At 36.9% G+C, this 19,706-nt stretch overlaps 1 protein-coding gene across 5 annotated transcripts in view; it reads right to left on the bottom strand.

The window, feature by feature from the left end:
* DCC (DCC netrin 1 receptor) overlaps positions 1-19,706 on the bottom strand; it is a 1,568,393-nt gene that overhangs the window by 811,551 nt on the left and 737,136 nt on the right. For all 5 annotated transcript variants that reach the window (XM_021073445.1, XM_021073448.1, XM_021073456.1 and 2 more), the window contains one exon: positions 9,070-9,390. In XM_021073445.1, coding sequence (XP_020929104.1) covers positions 9,070-9,390 — 321 coding nt within the window. The remainder of the gene's footprint in view (positions 1-9,069; positions 9,391-19,706) is intronic.

The raw sequence follows: 19,706 nt of genomic DNA, 5'->3' as shown, positions 1-19,706 counted from the left end.
TCAGTCCCTGCCCTTGCTCAGTGGGTTAACGATCCGGCGTTGCCGTGAGCTGTGGTATAGGTTGCAGACGCGGCTCAGATCCCACGTTGCTGTGGCTCTGGTGTAGGCCGGTGGCTACAGCTCCGATTGGACCCCTAGCCTGGGAATCTCCACATGCCTCGGGAGCGGCCCAAGAAATAGCAAAAAGACAAAAAAAAAAAAAAAAAAATTATAGGAGGAACGACCAATGAATTAGGCTGATTATTATACAATACATGCATATAGTTTATAAATATAAAATTAGAATGTTAAAAAACACTACCTTCTTTTTTTTTTTTTTTTTTTTTTTTCCTTTTCAGGGCCACACCTGTGGCATATGGAAATTCCAGGCTAGGGGTCAAATGGGAGCTGCAGCTACAGGTCTATGTCGCAGCCACAGCGATGATGGATCCTAGCTACATGTGTGACCAACATAGCAGATTGTAGCAATTCTGGTTGAAATGTTGGATCCTTAACCCAATGAGCAAAGCCAGGGATTGAACCCACATCCTCATAGATACTAGTTGGGTTCTTAACCCTCTGAGCCAAAATGGGAACTCCAAATAATACTTTTTTAAAGGGAGATGAGTAGGTGTTTTCATTGAAGGTATTCTGTACTCTCATCTCTATATATTGATCCTGACAGGAAAAGTTTAAGATGATTTAGGTACTATATACAGTGAGATTTTTCATGATTTCTTCTAACTTAATTTCTAGAACATTCCCTAATGTTTACTTACCTGGCAGAAAAACTTATATCTAATGTAACTATCTTACTTCAAAGATTTTATATAATACTAAATTTTAATAAATTTCAGCCTGCACATAAAAATAATGGGAAAAAATCAGTTCCACTGATAGATTCATAAAAGTGAAAATGTTTTATTAAATTTATTATCAGTCATAATTGCATCAGAAATGTACAGTTCTGCTACTTGAAATGTCTGCTTCTTCTGAGTCTTTGTTACCCTGACATTCACTAAAAAAAAAAAAAAAAAAAAAAAAAAAATTGTATTCCAAAAGGGTCTTCTAGAATTCAGAAGAGTTTTTGGTTACTACCATTGTACTATTTTACTGTATCACCATTGTATATGTTATTCTTTAATTTTGCTATTACAGTACCAGCAATACTCACCCTGTAGCCAGCTAGGGTCAAATAAAAGAACAGGAGTATTAAGATACTGATTTTTAGAACGAATAATTAGCTATTTCCATTGTCATATGTATTAGAATTCACAACAAAGAAAGGGAAATGAAAGGTTGGAAGATTTTTTTTATTTTGTTAATGTTTCTACTAAAAAAAGCCTTGTCAAGTTTTCTTTTGTAATTTTTATAATGTAAAAGGCATCTTTCCACTGGCATTTTTTTCAGGAATATATTTCTGTTTTAATGTTATTGTAGAGTTAATTGACTTAGGAAGGAGGCACCTAAAAACCTACTCCTTAAAATGAAATTATTTTAGTTGAGGGTGTGGGATGCTTTGGTTAAGTATGCATGGGGGCAATATTGGTGATTACTCCAATTTTATTGGGCAACAAAACTGAAACAAATTATGAGATTAGCACGTATGCAACAGTTACTTAGAACACCACATTTCTTCCTTATGTTTTCTTTCTCTCTCATGTTTTAACCACAGAACAATGGGAACATTCAGCTAAGTGGAGATAATTAAGACCATTAAGAAGAATATGGAGCCAGAATAATTTATTTTCTTGCTTACCATTTGAAAATAAATGATATCCCTATCAGTTTAAAATTAAAAGCTTTGCTCTGTAACTGAACCATCCCCCAAAATAGAATTTTGAGAGTATTCAAGGGCACTGGGATACATTTTCCAAACTGCTTCACTGGGTGAACTTGACCTTCTAGGCAATATTCTTATATTTGTTCCTGTAGAGAAAAGAAATATGAGCATTTTTCTTGCTGTTTCCTCTCTATAACATTTGAGTGGCCTGAGGCAATGTAGTTTATTCTCCCTTTTCTTAAGACAAGCTCCTTTTTCTGTTTCCTTTTAAGTAAAAAACGCAAAGGTCAGGTTATCATTTCACGAAATGCTCTATTCTGCGGTAGCAATTCTAGCTTCTCTCACTGTAATACGCTTTCACTAATTATTTCATAACTCATTTAAATGGGAGGCATTCTGGAAGGGAATTCATTGAAACAACTCCTCAAGTAACTAATTATTTTTTTTTTTAACTCAGGGGAGTTTTAATTATAATGCCTGTGTTATTTAAAAGCAGAGTGCTACAATTTGCATCTTGAAACATCTATTGTAATAAGGAAGTAAAAAAAAATATGCTCCTCAATGATATAACAACTCAAGTAAATGCAATTTAGTTGGCCTTTTATTTTCTTGATTTTCAAGAAACAAGAGAAAAAATGCAAATTTGACCTGAATTATAAAACCATTTACAAGAGAAAAAAGATAACCAACATTTATCCCTAGAAAAACTATTTAGAAGCTTATTTTAAAAACCACATGTTCTCTACATTTTTCAGGAGAGATTTATCTTGTGTCATTAGTTAAAGTTTAGCTGTGATAGCAAAATCTTCTTAACTTAGAAGAAAACATCCAAAGCATATTTCCCCACGTTGGGGAGGAAAAAAATCTTTCCTTTAAACTTCTAGGTTTTTCTGACTTGTCAAAGAATTAAATTGACGTAAAACAGATTAACAGAAGAATAGCACATTTAATTTCCCATGGATAGGAACCCCACATACATAAGAGTCAAAGAGATTTTGCATATATGAGAGAAAAGCAAAATGAAATCTATGTGCCATCCTGAGCTAAGGAAAGGAATAGAAGCCTGTGTGGTTTCCAAGGGCCAGAGGGTCATTCACATTCTGATGAAGATTAGACATTTGGTAATTAAATATTTGTCCTGCCATATAGATGGAGCCACTTGGATGAAACTTATCTCTGATAGTAACTCCTTTTCTGAGAGAAATCCCCAATTTAATCTCTTCTAGGTTGTTAAGGGACAAACAGTACTTTCTTTTAAGCCCATCATATCTCCACTGCTTGCAGCTCAAATTATTCCACACACCAAAGTAGCACACTTTGGGGAGGCCTATTATGAACCCCTACACCCACAAAGAGCTGATGTTTTCAAGGGAATAAGTGAATGAATAAAATTTACTATTATTTTCCCTTAGTTCATATTTGAAGGAATTCCATTGATTAAAAAGAAAGGACTGACTAGGTGGGACACTGTTTACAGCATCCTTAAACCCAGCCCTTAGATTGAGAAGCAGAAGAACAAGTGAGTAAGCATGCGCCAATCTGAGTTCTGGTCTCAGAAAGACCAGAAAGTCACTCCCTCCTTTCAGTTTGTTCTGTCAGTTCGAGCATCAATATCACAGAGTTTCTATGAGCATCATTAGATAATGCATATACATATACTGTGCAAAGAGCAAAGTATCATTTAAAAAAAAGCAAGTCAGGAGTTCCCGTCGTGGCGCAGAGGTTAAGAATCCGACTAGGAACAATGACGTTGCGGGTTCGATCTCTGTCCTTGCTCAGTGGGTTAAGGATCCGACGTTGCCGTGAGCTGTGGTGTAGGTTGCAGACACTGCTCGGATCCCGCGTTGCTGTGGCTCTGGCATAGGCTGGCAGCTACAGTTCCGATTTGACCCCTAGCCTGGGAACCTCCATATGCCGTGGGAGCAGCCCAAGAAATAGCAAAAAGTCAAAAAAATAAAAAATAAAAAAAAAAAATTTAAAAAGCAAGTCAATGGTTTTAATATATCACCAAAATTTCAATATGCCATCATTTCCCCCTGACTCTTTCGAGTGGTATTTCAGAGCTATCTGAAATTCTGCCTCCTGGGCTATAGTCCTAATTTTGCCGCAAATAATACTTAACTTTCAACATTTAAGTAGTGCATAATTTTTAAGCTGACATATTCAGGATGTAAATAAATGCTTATAATTAACAACAAAAAAGGAGCTACCTGGACACAAAGGCTATATAATATGTCCTGTAGTCAGTGCTGCCTCACGTGAGGGAGGAGGGGCTGGTACCCTTCCAGAGCCAAGAGTGTGAACACAAGCCTAGGAAACCCTTAGATTCCAGCTGGGCTCCTCAGAGCCCTGCAGGGGAAGTGTATGGGCCAATAGTCATTTGGGCTGGTGGATGTGTTGGATGGTGGATGTGGGCTGGTGGGGTGGAGTCATCAGGGAAGCCAAGTAAGATGGTTCTTACATGATTATTCAGAGGAGGGCTGTTGTGATCTGGTTTTCTTACACATTGACATTATTCATTTATTTTTTCTTGATGGAGAGGGCATTATGTTAAATTCCCACTCTAGACCAACTAACTCCTGGGAACTCAGCTTAGGTGAATCTTTTTCAGCTGGAAAATCATGAAGGAAGCTTGGTTGAGAAGTTTGTCCACATGTTTTTCCCGAAATGATAGCAGTTATTGCTTGATCTAGAACTTCTAGTCTGGCCCATACAAAGTCTATTGGCTCCATTGATTATTATATTAGATCAATTTGTAAAAAGATGAATTTTGCAGTCAAACCAATTTGGGAATTGCTTACCAACAGTTGTATAGATTCAACTTGTTTGTTTGTTTGTTTGTCTATTTGTCTTTTTAGGGCCACACCAGTGTCATATGGAGGTTCCCAAGCTAGAGGTCTAATCGGAGCTACAGCCGCCAGCCTACACCAGAGTCACAGCAATGTCAGATCTGAGCCTGGTCTATGACCTACACCACAGCTCACTGCAACACTGGATCCGTAACTCACTGAGTGAAGCCAGGGATTGAACCCTCAACCTCATGGTTCCTGGTTAGATTCGTTTTCACTGTGCCATGATGGGAACTCCAAATTCAACCTTTTGAAAACTCCATTCAGCCTTTTCAGTTTGTACTCATGGATTCCATTGATCTAAGATGGCAATATTTATGGCTCAGGATTTGCAGCCTATTTTTCTCTCCTCCCCTCAAAAAAAAATGTTTTGCATCATCACCTGGAAATATTTAAAATTCATTTCCTGATGGTAGTAATTGTGATAACACAATGATAACCATTACTAAGTCTATTTATACTATTGCTGCTATTGAATTTTACATCCTAGATGATATTGAAAAGCCACCACAGTTTTAGGAGGTAGGTTATTATTACATCTGTTTTATTGAGTAGAATTGACAGGCTCAGGTAGATGGTGACATCTGGCATAGGAAAGATGTGCTTGGCCAGATGCAAGTTCATCTTGATGTTATGGGTTATGGAAGAAAGAAGGGACTGACACGTGGTTTATTTTTCAGTAGCATAGGAGTATTCTGACTCACTCCAACTTCTAATTAATTTATAGACTATTAAGATACAAATCAAAATTATTCCAACTCAATCCATCAAGAGGAGGGACACACAAAGATAAATTAAATCACATTAAGTTCTGTAACAGAGAAGTGGAGGAAGAGAAGAAGGAAGACGATGACATTGGCTGAAAACTCTCCATATATGGAGCTCCCATATCTTTATTGATAAAACTAATGTCTAATAAAAAAAACTACTAAACATGCCTAATGTTTTTGTATGGTCAGGCCACCAAAGACGACTATTCTCTTGCTCTTTGTGCATCCCTGCTCAACCACTGCCTGCTTCATCTATATCCCACTCACACGACTAACTTTCCTACATATTTTCCCAGTCTTTAGCTAATGATTGTTCTTCTTAAGATGGTGGTAAGGGGTGTGTCCCTCTGCTATTCTCCCTAATAACCAGTGAGCCAACCTGATGTCAATTACCCCTGCAAATGGCAAACCCCCACCACCACCCAGCAAGACTGCCACCATGTCCTGCCACTTTCCACTGCACACAGTGTGATGTCTCTCTAGGACCTTGCTTCAGACTTGTAAGATTTCCCCCATTCATTAAACCATTGATGACTCTGTTGCTGACTCTAGCCTCTTTCTTTGATCTTAAAACTGGGCCAGCACAGGGCTTGTAGGCCTGTAAGTTGCAGCCCAACACTTTTCTGGGTACCAAGTAAAAAAAGCAGTAGGAGAATCTATGTAAACAAAGTCTGGCTTTGCTGTTCTCAGTCTAGAGGTTCTAAATAGAGGTTTACAGGGCAGAGAAATATTGCACCATTTTAGAATAGAGCTAATTGGATACAAGTACAATTCCAAGGTTTCAGCTAGTACTGGCCAAGAGGCTTTCAAATAGGGATTGAACATCCCAGGCATATCCTTATTGATAGAACTCACAGTTCCTAGAAATATTGACCATCAGTAGGTGGCCTGATACACTAAGATTTTTGACAAGATGTTGAACGGGCTGGTAGCCCTTCATTTATCTTTCTTATTCTCCCTCCTGCTCCAGTTAAGGGTGCACTCAGGGTTTAAAGAGCACTTGAGAAGTTCCTAGAAAATAGAATGAATGGTGCATGGCAAGATCATTGCACAAAATGAGCTGATTGATTAAAGGCAGATTTCATTGACCACATTTCTTTTTATCAAAAGACACTTGGAAAAAGCAAAATGGAAGCGAAGCATTATATTAAATGGGCTCTATATTGCACTGGAGAGTAAGGAAGATTTTTTTTTTTCATTCAAAGCAAAGCTGCCTATTACTTTTTAGGAGTGACTGGTTTATTGACTGCTAATGCTTTAAAAATGAGATTAAATCAGGCCCATGGTCTTTATTATGGGAAGATATATGCCCCTGTGCATTCCAGTGGTTTGGCAATCTCAGCCTCAGCAGACATAACATTGATGTATGCCACGTTGCCAAACAGCACGGTAAGTGTTTAAAACGCTGTGAACAGCCTTATTGCCTTGAAATGATACAATCTAATATTAGATTGTAACTCAGTGACTGACTCAGCCAGCCTATCCTTGTATGGAATACGAAAGCCAAAAGTCAAAGCCGCTTTATTTTAATATCTTAGAGGGAAGGAACTATTCTTCATCTCACCATTGAAACAGAATGGGAAAAAGTGAATCTAGATCACAGGAAACTGAAACCACAACTTATCAGGACGTTTTCATTAACAGAACATATGCATGTGCCTTTTGGAACAGGGCACCATTCTTACCCAATTCATTCACATCAGCTGAGCTACTTTGTATTGTGGGCAATTGTATGGGATCTGAGGGTCCAAAAATTTTCAAGCAAGGGAAAATTAAATTGTACCCTTTCCCTTTCATTTGAAGAATTCCAGGAAACCAGTTTTTTGTTTTGTTTTGTTTTGTTTTTGTTTTTGCTTTTTAGGGCCATGCTTGTAGCATATGGAAGTTCCCAGGCTAGGGGTTGAATCAGAGCTGCAGCTACTGGCCACAGCCACAGTCACAACAATGTGACATCTGAGTCCATCTGTGACTTACATCACAGCTCACGCAACACCGGATCCTCGGCCCACTAAGCAAGGCCAGGGATCACATCTTCATGCATACTAGTTGGGTTAGTTACTTCTGAGCCACAACAGGGACTTCCCACGAAAATGGTTTTTATCTTAATGCTCAGCATTTGCCCCACTCGTACTTTTTAATCCATTGTAATTAACATAGGCTTTCAGTCCCCTCTACACTTTATGCTCATCAGTTAAATTTCAGACAACCATCACTCAAAGACTCCAGAAGCTGATAGCCTTGGTTTTCAAGATCAGGATCCCACCTCACAGTTCTCCTTGGGAAGGGGGATATCCTGCATCCATGCTTCAGGATGATGTTGTTAACAAGTGGATACTACCACTAGGTAGTTTGACCAAAAATTCTAGTTTTACTTGGGGCAGAGGAGATCTCAGATCATAGAACTTGGAAGTACTGAAAGCAGGTCAGTCTAGGTAAAATCAAGACGGCTGACCACTGTGTCACTAGGTGAAGACACTGCCCACCAGGACATTTTTACTTAGGAATGGTTAGGTTGAATTGAATTTGAAAGAGAGTCCTTAGTCAGGAAAGATGCCATAAGAGAGAGGCAGTAAGCTAGATTTATGGACTGATGACATCTATGAGACCTATTTTTTTTAATACCATCACCTGGCAAAATCGCTTTTTTTTTTTCACATTTTAATTTTGCTGCATCTTTACTAGCAGCGTGCATGGGAGAGGGGTGGTCTTGCCTGATTGTCCTCACATATGTTGTTTCTGAAAATGAGTCCTCATTCCCATCAGCATTTCTGGATATAAACTAAATTGGTCCTGGGAAAGAAAACCCATATCAAATGATGGCCTATTCATTCAAGCAAATAGAACTTAAAATTAGGTTGAAAGGAGACTTTCAAACCAATTTGAAGGCCTAAATTTGTGTCAAGTTGGATATACTTGTTTTGTGTCTAATATCAAAATTAAAAAAAAAAAACTCATTATAGAAATAAGCAAAAAAAATGATTCCACTCCATACAGGTCTAACATTGCAAAATAAATAATTATAAGCTGCTATCTCACCAAAATAAGTGGGGTAAAAAGAGCAATATCCATGGATTCTGGAATACTCAACACTTTCTTTCAGGGTATGTACCACTTCAAGTTAGAAAAAGAAAAGTACACAAAGAAAAATCCTTTATCTTATTATTCAGTTATTGAGTTAATATATTTCCAAGCATAAAGATATTTGAAAACACCAATCTAATTTTTACTTTTCATTTAGAGATATATAATAGTCAAGCCATTATAATACAAATAAAATTCATTGTTCTAAAGACAAAAGAACCCCAACAATACACACACACACACACACACACACACAAACTGCAAATTTTCATCAAGGAGGCTATAAAATGGAATGGATTAGGAAATTATATTTTTCTGTTAATAAAAATTCATCCCTTAAATGTAAATAGTGAATCTACTTGAACCAAACCTGGTTTTGGAAAAATCTAATAATGTTTCTTTAGTTGTTGAGATTCTTCAACTGTTTTCCAAGCTAATTTAGGGAAAACATCAATCAAAACTATAAGGAAGTAAGCATACATGTTTTTCCATTTTCCCTTTAACTTAAAAATATTCATTATCTCTGCAAATATTCATTTATTATCTCAAAAAAGAAGTAAGAAAAGAGATGGAGAAGGAAGAGGAAGAGAAAGAAAAATCCACTTACCTGCTACTGCAACTTTTGCTGTCCGACTAATAATCGACCCAGAATCTCCTAAAGAGGCCTCACATTGGTAAAGTCCCTCATCTGGCTTATGGTGCCTAGAATGAAATATATTTTGTATCAACAGAGACCCATTTGGAAGTTGTTGCTTCCTTTCATCCATTCCCAAGGCTAGGTGGATGCCATCTTTCTTCCACTTGATAACTGGGACTCCTCGGTCAGACTCTGCAGAGCAGTTCAGGAGGACATTTCCTCCCCGCATGGTAACCGCATCAGAAGGTTCCACCAGGAAGCGCAGTGATGTGAAAGATTTAATCTGGAAACCTGGAACATAAAAGAACAGGGAAATAGGTTCACTTAATGAAATAGATTTTGGGCATCAATCCCTTGCCTTTTCTTCACAAAACTTTTTCCAAAAAGCAGGGAGCTTTGAAAAATATCCAAAATTAAATGAAACCTAAAACCAAGGATTTTGTGTAAAAGAAGTGAAAATGTGTCCAATTGAGGTAGCCACAATGAATGAAACTGTTGGTCCAAAAAAAGCAATAATATAAAAAATTAAGAATTTATACAAATTTAGGCATGGCTATCATCATATATTAATAAATACTTGAAAATTTAGACAGAAATGACTAATTTTTCCAACTCAAACTAGACGATTTAAAGTACCAATGGTTAGTAGTAGGGTAGCTAAGATTTGGGGGCTATTTCTACCTCTGCATTCTGATTTAGTGTTCAATTTTTTTTTTTTTTACAAAATCCACTCAGACATGGTATTTCATTAACAACAATAACAAAAAAAGTAAACTCTGAACAGGGTGGGAATTTTTTTTTTAGAACAAAATTCAGGTGGGTTTTAAATAGGTAAGAAATCCCACTTGGAAAAATAAGTCAATAAAGCTATCACCCAAAGTCACAAATCCCTGACATGTCTTATTATCCATCCAAACATTTCTCATGAACCAGAAAATCTAGGTGAATATTATAGTCGGAACTTTTTTCCATAAACATAAATGAACATAAGAAATTAACAGAAAGTATAGAATATTGTTTAAGAATCTGGAGAGAGTGGAAAAAGAACAGTTAGTTTTAAGAATGTTCTGGCTGGCAGCATAGCATTTGACAGAATGCTTGGCTGTTGAATCACAGACTTTGATGAAGTCTCAGGAGGTCATTGGATGCACATTTTGCTCAAACAGGTGTATTCCTAAATCACTCAAGTTCAATTACTTTCAATCTCATTTTCAATGGTCTCTGGGATTAGGAATTCTCCAATATTCCATGGTATCTTGTTTTCAATATTTAATCATTCCTAGGGTCTAAACTGAATTTTCTTGCTTCTGTTTAATCCCATTTTTCTCCTGAGTCCCCTTTTGTAAAAAATGCAGAGGAGATGAACACATCTATGTAGGGGCTCTTTGTTCTTTTGAGGTAGCATTTAATTTCTGTAAAAGCACCCCTCCACTAAATTATGTTTCAATTTCATTTTTCTCAGGATATGAATCTCAACTTCATTAGCTCCCTTCATTTTTCAGCAATGGGAATGATTTGTGTTGTTCTTTGTGAAAATTTTTCAGTTTTCTATGATTTAAAATGCAGACATCTAAATTGCTTATAATCAATACGCTTATAAAGGACTAGTGACTCATACTACCTCCAATGGATAGAATTATTCCTAGCTTTGTATACTTCACTCTCCAGTGAAGATAAAGCTGAACAAACAGCTTCTCACTGTTTCTCAATGGTGTTATCTGCCATGCTCTTGCAAACTCAATTTCGCTAAACTTTATATTCAAAGTAAGTCGTTATTTTATTCTTTCTGTTGAAATGTGCCCATCACTCATTGTCATACACTCATTTCATCCAGCTAGGCCATTTACCCAAAGAAAGCAGCTGAAAGTTTTCTCAATGAATACAAATTGTAAAATAACAGAATCTATCAACCATTAAATTAGACTGGTAAAAATCCGCAAAGATACAGCCTGGCCCCCTTTCTGTCCAATATATTCTCCCCCACGACTCAGATCTTTTTAATGTAGTCAACCTAATTATCATTACCTTTTCTTCTAGTGGAACATAGATCACATTGGGAGTCTGGATATTTAGCCCTTCATCCTGGCTTTATTACCTAAAGATCTGTACTAAATCTGAGGCAGGAGATAGATGTGCCCCAGGCTGAAAAGCTTGAATCTGTCCACTATGGACAGAAACTTCAAGATCCAGATCATGGCAGGAGCAAGGAAGGACTGAGTCCTGCTCAGGTAAAAGATGAGACCCCATATTTCTCATCTTGAAGTCAAGGAGACCTCCCAAACTATACATGTGCATAAAGATTCTTCAGGGATCAGAGAAGGGAGGCGGTACTGGACTGTAATAGATCCCATGAAACTTCCCAGAGAGCCTTATGCTAAAATCTATTTTGGCTAAAAGATGTTCACGCACACAACCATGGCCTCAAGGTCAGACAAGGCAAGATGATTGGCCAAGAGGGAGCTCAGAAGACTGCCACCATATAAAAGATTTAAATCACTTCAATACACACGACTCTTTCTTGGAGCCTATCCCTGTGTCTGTCTGCAGTTACATTTTTTCTCCTAATAAAGACTTTACCTGTTTCAAGTAAACATCTCTTTCCATCTCTTCACTGAATTATCTCACCAAAGCAGACAAAGAGCCAGGACCCTCCTATTCACTGGCCCTCATGGTCTAGTGGTTAGGATTTGACACTCGCCACTGTGGCTTGGGTTCATTTCATTGTTGGGAAACTGAGATATAGATAACTTCAGGCTGCTGCATGCCACAGCCACCTCACAGCTACTGGAGATCAAAACAAACCTTTTAAATGTTCAGACACTCAGTTCCTTCTGTAAAATGAGGGTTTTGAATCTCATAGAGTTTAAACGATCTCTAAATTCAATATCCAGTTTGATAACTTTCAGAACTAGGATGGGTTGAAGACATCCATCAAACGAACCCTGTTCTGAGAGGCAAAAAGTGATGTATCTAACTAGAGATACATCAATGATGAGAAACTGGAAGGAAGTTCTAATATCCTTAAATGTCAAGATATTTCACTAGAGTAATACCTGCAATTTCTATACAAGTAGCATTAATAAGGTAGAAATAAATTTAGAATTCAAGACCAGGCAACTATATTAAAAAGCATTTATTGCTTTTTTGTTCTTCCTGGGGCCTATATTTTAAACAACAACCTCCTGTTGAACACCTTATTTATGTCATAGAACACATAATATATTTAATGCAGTTGTTTATGACAGCATGCTAATGAGCATATGCACCCATTATCACAAATAAATAACCCACTTAATCTGAAACAAGGAGGTTATGACAATTTTCAGTGCTGTGGGCACATAATTTAGGGGAGTTAAATAAAGATTAACTTTTCTTCGATGCAATTACCCTTGCAGTTCCCTGGCAATTTGAGCTTTTGTATTTATAAATATTATATTTTGAATGTATACCTCTGGAATAAAGGTGCCTCACTGTTTTAGGTAACTTGCATTCATTACTTCATTTTTAGAAAACATGGACATGGACCCATGCAAACATACTCTATTGAGAAATAATAGGTATGCCTGCAGTGGTTCTGGTTTCAAAGTTTTAGCCCATGTTAGGCACAAGCTGCCTCCACCTCCTTGAGGGGTACACGGAGACTTAAGAAATGTTTCATTGATAATTACTCTGACTTCAATCTACTCTACCCTCCTCTCTCTTTTTTTTAGAGTACTAGCTCCACTTGGAGGGATTTGCCTACCAGTAGATTATACTGTATAATGTGAAATAACTTTATCAAATTATTTCACCAAGAATCAATGTGAAATCAACTATACTGATTTAATCAACGAGCAGAGAAAAAGAGAAAGATGATAAAACTGAAGAAAAGGTAGAAATAACTTTTGGAATGTGTAGCTTGAAAAGTTGTGGCTGGGATTTGGGCAGAGCTTGAAGAAGGTACATATCTCCTATGAAATGGGTGAAAGGTAGTCAGAAAGGCAACAGAAGAATGCATTAGAAAGGTCAAAATGAAACCCCCTACTCTACAATCATACAGAGTATTTTTACATTAGAATGACAATGGTGAAAATTTCATTCACAAGAAAACCAGTTAGAGAAGTTTTTGCTTTGTTTTGGTTTGGTGTTATCTTTAAGATGCTCTTGCTCATTCTGTTGACGCTACAGATAGTAACATTTCCCAGCCTTACTTCCTAAAAGAATCAATCATTTTGACCTGTTGTAAAATTACATGAGGTCATTATATGTGGAGAAATGTACTTGAGAATACTAAAATTCCATCCATTAAGAAGCTTGTACAACTGAGTCTGATACCAGAGTTCATGATAAGAATAAGCAAGTCTCCAGCCCTCTTTCTTTCCAAATTATGTCTTGGGAAGATTTCTAAATTTTCTTTGGCTAGGATTTAGTCATAAAGCCATATATGCATTTAACTAATTGCTATTGTTTCTTATCTGTGTCTGCTGGAGAAAAAAATAATAGAGTTTCATATTGTTCTTAAATATTGTTATTTTTCTTCTTCTTCTGAAAGATAGTAGGTTATAAGCAGATACCAACCTAGAAAAATATTTAATATTTTCCTAATAAAGATATAGAGGAAGGCTTACTCTTAACAGGTGACCTAAAGGAGAAATATTAACACCTATTTGCTTTAGTTTTGTCAAATATAAATAAGTATCAGAGATAATACTGCTAAGAATATTCCAAGTTTATATTAACTAAGCATCTAGAAATAGAGAAGATTCTTAATGCATTTTAGAAACTCACCAAAATGATCAAGCAAATAGTTAAAAAAAAAAAAAAGAGAAAATCTCTGTGAAGGCCCTTTGTGCTTGCTCTCCTTATCATATACTTATTAATTTTGAAGACCAGTCACAGAGACAGACTGACTTAGAATGGATTTTTAAGGTATGACATTTCATCTACAATATCAAACATTGTTAAGTGTGAAGAATAATTCTCTATGGAGTCAGAAGTTCCTTTCCAAGTCCAAGATGTAAGAATTTCTGATTAAAGCAATAAAAACTAAAAATGAAATTTATGAAAAGTAGCATGGATGTAAAAAAAGCTCCCAAAAAGATTTTTAAGATTAGAAAATGTTATACAAATCCCCACAGAACTGCCTATGCATAATTTTATCTCTTTCAAACTATGAAAACTTTTCAATTTGGGATGCTTAGAGATTCTGTGGATCCCTGAATTCAGGTAATCAAGCCTAAAAATTCTGCCATCATTGTCTCTTCTTAGAAATATAGTCTAATGCATCTGTTTCTCTTGTGTTAAGATAAAGAGATTTCCACTGAAAGGAATTAAAACTTTTCTATGGATGATGGAAAAGAATCCATTTTCAATTTATCAAACATCACTTTCATGTGCAGTTGCCCTAGGAAAGCCTAATCTGTAAGGCTATGTGATGGGGGAGGGGATTTAAGAAACAAACAAAAACTCCATGAATTAACAGATCCCCTAACTACATGTGAGCACTACTGGGTTTAGGATATCAGAATATAAATTCTGACACAGCTGATCTCAAACTAAGGTCCCCAGAACTGCAGCAGCAATATCATCTGGGAACTTTTTAGAAATGCACAATCTCAGTCCATACACAGACTTAGACCTACCTGATAGATCAGCAGCTACAGGGCAGGGTTCTCCAATATGTGTTTTAATCACCTTCCAGGAAATTCTCACATTAACTAAAATTTGAGAACTCTTCCTCCAAAACTTCCTAAACTTCAGGTGGCCTGAACTACAGCTTGGGGTGGGGGGAAGGAGTCCTTGCATTTTTTGGTATGTTCTGTTATAATGTAGAGAATTTGTACAATACACGTCTAATTATAAGTAGAGAAATGAAGTGATGAGAATGATTCAGAAGGCAAGTAATTGAATACCTTTCAACACATATTTTATTAATATTTGTTGTACATTTCTCTTTAAAAGACTGGGGGGGAAAGTTGGGAAGGGCCAAGGAAAAAAGCTATTGTTGAAAATACCATATCTTTCTTTCATTGTTATCCACCCTCTGGACCCCAAATGGCCTTACTCCATTAAACAGAGGAAAAATTCTGTAGTCAGTTGAACATTTAGAATGCTTCTTGGAATATTCTTGGTTGTTCATATCAGAAGCTGTCAAAAGATTTCTTTTAATCAGCTGCAAAACCTATAATCCTCGAGCAAAGGAAGTTTTGGTAAATAGAGTGTTCTTTATCAGATTACATTTCTTTCATTACATTTTAGCTCTGCAGTATAATTATAGCCTTTTAAAACATTGGAACTCTAAACACTTGCCTGGTTGACCTGCCCTTCAGTCAATTTAATTTCTAGATGGGCAAAATCATACTCTGCTGGAGCCTGAAAGTGTCGTTTATAAGCTTCATATTAATGCAAATTGCTAACTTCAGGCAGCCCAGAGCAAGAAAGTATATCTCACCAAAGCACCAGAACCAGTGACCACAGGGCTTTCTGTGAGGCATTAGTGTTTCCTTTTTTACTTTATTAAGTTACATGGTAAAAATACTTGTCAGAAAATGTGGTCATATCTTTAAAAGATTGTGTGCATCCCAATTCTTCCTAGAGACTGACATATTCTGAAGCTATTCAACTTCAAGTTTTTATTACTAATCGATGAAAATCAGAAATTAATTAGGTCTATGGAGTTTCTTCCTGAATTCAAATAACACAAAATAATTCATAAGAAGAAACATAGGTGCATTTTACTATGGGAATTTATTAAATATCATTAAAATGAAGGGAAGCAATGGATGAAAATGTAAATGAAAAATTTTAACGAACACAAGTGTCTCCCTCTTAGAGTTGCTAGATTCAGCAAGCAAAAATTAAAGGCATCAGTTATATTTGAAATGCATATAAACAAATAACATTTTAGTATATACATGTTTAAGACAACAAATGCTTGTATTAAATAAATATTGCATAGGACATACATATGCTAAAATATTATTTGTTGCTTATTTCCAGCATAGGTGGGCATCCTGTATTTTATCCGGTAACTCTGTTCCCCATACAGTTACTTCCTTGGGGTCATGGCAAAAGTAAGCAAATAACATATGAATTCATACCATCCTTCTCAGTTTTGACATATCCAGAAAGAAGAGTGAACTCTTGGCAAGCTACTATGATTGAATCAGAAAAAAAGTGATTTTAATGTCAGGACACCTGCTGACCTAGCCCACCACCACCAAATACCCATGAAGAAAGGTTGCTGAACCTGATTTGTTCTTAACACAGTGATCTTTCTTTTTCTCTTCCCTTTACAAGATAGGGAGCAAAATTCAGAAATATGAATACAGGAAATGGAGTTAAAGAAGAAACCACCCCAGCAGAAATCTCTTAGTGAGCCCACACAGAGGCTCCACATCAGACATTCTGAACACACGGCATCTTCCGCAAAGCAGTGGAAGCTTTGCTGAGATCTGAGGTTTTTATAGGGCAAGAAGTGTGTGCCCCAGGCAACTGTCTGAGTGTCCTCTGGCTAAATCCAATGGTAAAGAAAAATGATAAGCTCCAAGTTAGAGAAGAGGAGTAGCTTTCGCATCCCTTTGCTGTTTCAAGAGCTAAATCTCTAAACCCCCAGCTTGATTTTGCTGTGTGATACTGAGCAAATTGTAATGGGATTAGTTTTCAGCTCAACAGGTATCACCATCTGACTCCAGGTATCATTCCCTAGGCCTCATGCAAAATTAACGCTTAAAAGAGAAACTTTGATGTGCTGCTTAATCTGCCCTGGGTTTGAAATTTTATCCCCCTTTCATTTTGGTACCATGTAAGCTAGGCTTCTCCTCCCTTGTGTTTTTCATCAGTAGGTAGATAGATTTTTTTTTTTTTAATGAATGTATAATTGTCAACTAGGACCCTGAGAAAAGTTATTTAGAGTATCTAGAAAAAGTACCAGTTAATGGGTACCCAGGGCATAGGAATACCTTCATCTGGATGGCAGTGAAAAGTGGACAAGCATTGGAATGCAATTTATTAAGAGACCAAGCAATTTCAGAAGCTTACTGTTCATCAAGTTGCCCATATTTACTATACACAAATAAGAACATATAAATCTAAAACCAAATCTTATAATACATGCTCATAATCCTGGTGATAGCCACTGTTAGAATTTAGGTGCATTTCCTTCTAAGAAATTATTCATGTTTTGATTCACTATAATTTGCTATTTTATCTATGTGGTTGTAATAATATGAGAGAGAGAGAGGTTATATTCTGGTTTCTCTTTTCATTTAAAGACTCTAATTCCATCATGGGGCCCCACCCTCCTGACCCCATCTAAACCTGATTACCTCCCCAAGGATCCACCTCCAAATACACAGAGGAGTTAGATATTCAGCATATGAAATTTCTGAGGTGGATGCAGGGAGAAGCGGGCACAGATATTAAATACATAATAGATGAAGTGTGGGTATCTAGAGGAAGAAGTTTGCAGGGAGACAAAGCCAAGAGGTCACAGGGAGAAGTGTACAACTTGGCAGACAAGCCAAAGAACTTTGCTTTAATGCCAGCACCGACAGAAAGCTAGTGGTGGGTTTTGATCAAGAGAGTGAAAAGGTCCAACTTATGTTCTAAAAGAGTACTTTTGAATAAGGAATGATGGTGTGCCTCTCCCCATGCCCCCTCAGCCAGGGGACATTCAACAATCTCCTGGGAAGTTTTTGGTTGTAACTGGACTTGCATGTGCTTGGAAGCAACCAGAGATGTTGCTACCCATTCTACAATGCACAAAACAACCCTTCACAGGAGAGATATATCCAAAATATCTATAGTACTGAGGTTGAGAAATCTTTTAAAAGGATCATCCTGGTTGATGTGTTGAGAATAAGGGTCACTGGAAGAAGAAGGGAAACTCATTAGGAGGCTACTGGGCAATTCGGGTGAAAGTTGATATGACTGGATGAGAAATGGAAAGATTCAAGACCCATTTGAAAGGTAAAGTCACTGCTGAGGGATTAGATATGAGTTGTTCAAAAAATAAGAGAGTTCAAGATGACTCTGTGTAGATAAATAAAGCAATTTATGTAATTTAGATGCAAAAAAAGCACACTGAATATCACAAAACAAAGCTCTCAGCACAAGAGGCCAGCAGACTTGACTACTTTGTCTAATTCTATTGTTCACTAGCCCTAAGTGTGGGTTACACCCCTGGGAACCAGTATACTCATCAATAAAACAAGTTGGGCTGGATAACTTCAAGGTGTCTTCAGCATTCATATTACAAAAGTGTATGGGTTCACACCTATTAACATTGCTACGTACAAAGAAATTACCCTCAAATTTAGGAGAAAATTCGTGTATCGAGAGGCTTGCTATAATCACCCTGTGATCATTTTATCACAGACTTAAAGAAAAGCCTAAAAATGTGCAGCTACTGAAGGTGCCAAGAGACCAACAACCTATCTCATTATCCATAAAACAGAGAGAGAGTCTAATCTTTTCTCTTGAAGATAAAAGACTGCAGAGGTCACTCTGCCAACAGAACACAGGGTGCTTTATTATGATTCATGAGAAATGAACTATTCATCTTATGGAAACTGCTATTACAAATGTGAAGGATTAATTCCATCAAGGCCTAACAGGTCCAGGGAAAGCCTTAACAATTCAGCAAACCTCATGGCTGACATTGCGGTATAAAGTCTGATGGGAGGACCCATACTGGTAAAACATTTGTGTTATAATGAGTCCAATTTTCTGAAAATGGAGATCAAACAGTGCTTTTTAAATTAAAACTCTGTGATTCATTTTGTTGGGATATTTACTGTATCTTGTCTCAGCAGAAAGGGGATGTTTTCCTGCTTAGTCCATGAAGGATATCAAGAAAGAAAACCCGCAATGATAAGAAAAACACCAATATCAAAACTGAGAAGCAATGAGCATTAAATCACTCACACAAAAAAACTTGTTTTACTCAATGGGGATTTAGACTCAATGGGAGATGACTTGGAGAGAAAGGCTGAGGTCTCTTTAGAGGATCAAAACCATAAAGGAAAGTCTGAACTCTATTTACAACATATACATGATCCATGTGTACTTCAAGGGTAAAGGCATTTTATCTGCATCCTGCAGCTAAGTAAACTAAAAGATGAATAAACATGTATTTCTCACCTAAAGAGGGCTTATGGCATGCATGGGTTAGTTGCTGCAATTTCTAGAAATGTTCTCATTAGCATCTTTCCTACAATCCAGTGGTCATTACCATGCTATCAGGAAGGGACCAGTGTTGAAGGCACTTTGTGCCCAAACAATGGCCAAAGAATGACTAACCCTACCATATCAATATTTTTAATGTATTATTCAAATGCATTAAATCAAGTTGATATCTGAATGTCTAGAATGCCACTGTTGGATGCAATCTGGAAAGTTTCCTAGACTGAATGGTTCATAAATCTTTTTCTGATCAAATCATCCTGCAGACATCAAACACAACAGAGGGCAGAGATTTCTCTAGGAGTTGTAATCATTACATTAAAAGTGACTCTCAGTTCACTTGATTTCCAACATGGCATGACATCCAATAATAATTTAGAACTAGTTATAAGTCTTAAGCCAGTTAAATAATAACACTAGTTCTCATCAGGCTCTCATTTTAC

The sequence above is a fragment of the Sus scrofa genome, chromosome 1 (assembly GCF_000003025.6).
Source record: "Sus scrofa isolate TJ Tabasco breed Duroc chromosome 1, Sscrofa11.1, whole genome shotgun sequence".
In the NCBI taxonomy this organism is placed as follows: Eukaryota; Metazoa; Chordata; class Mammalia; order Artiodactyla; family Suidae; genus Sus; species Sus scrofa.
This window is presented reverse-complemented; position numbering and strand designations above follow the sequence as displayed.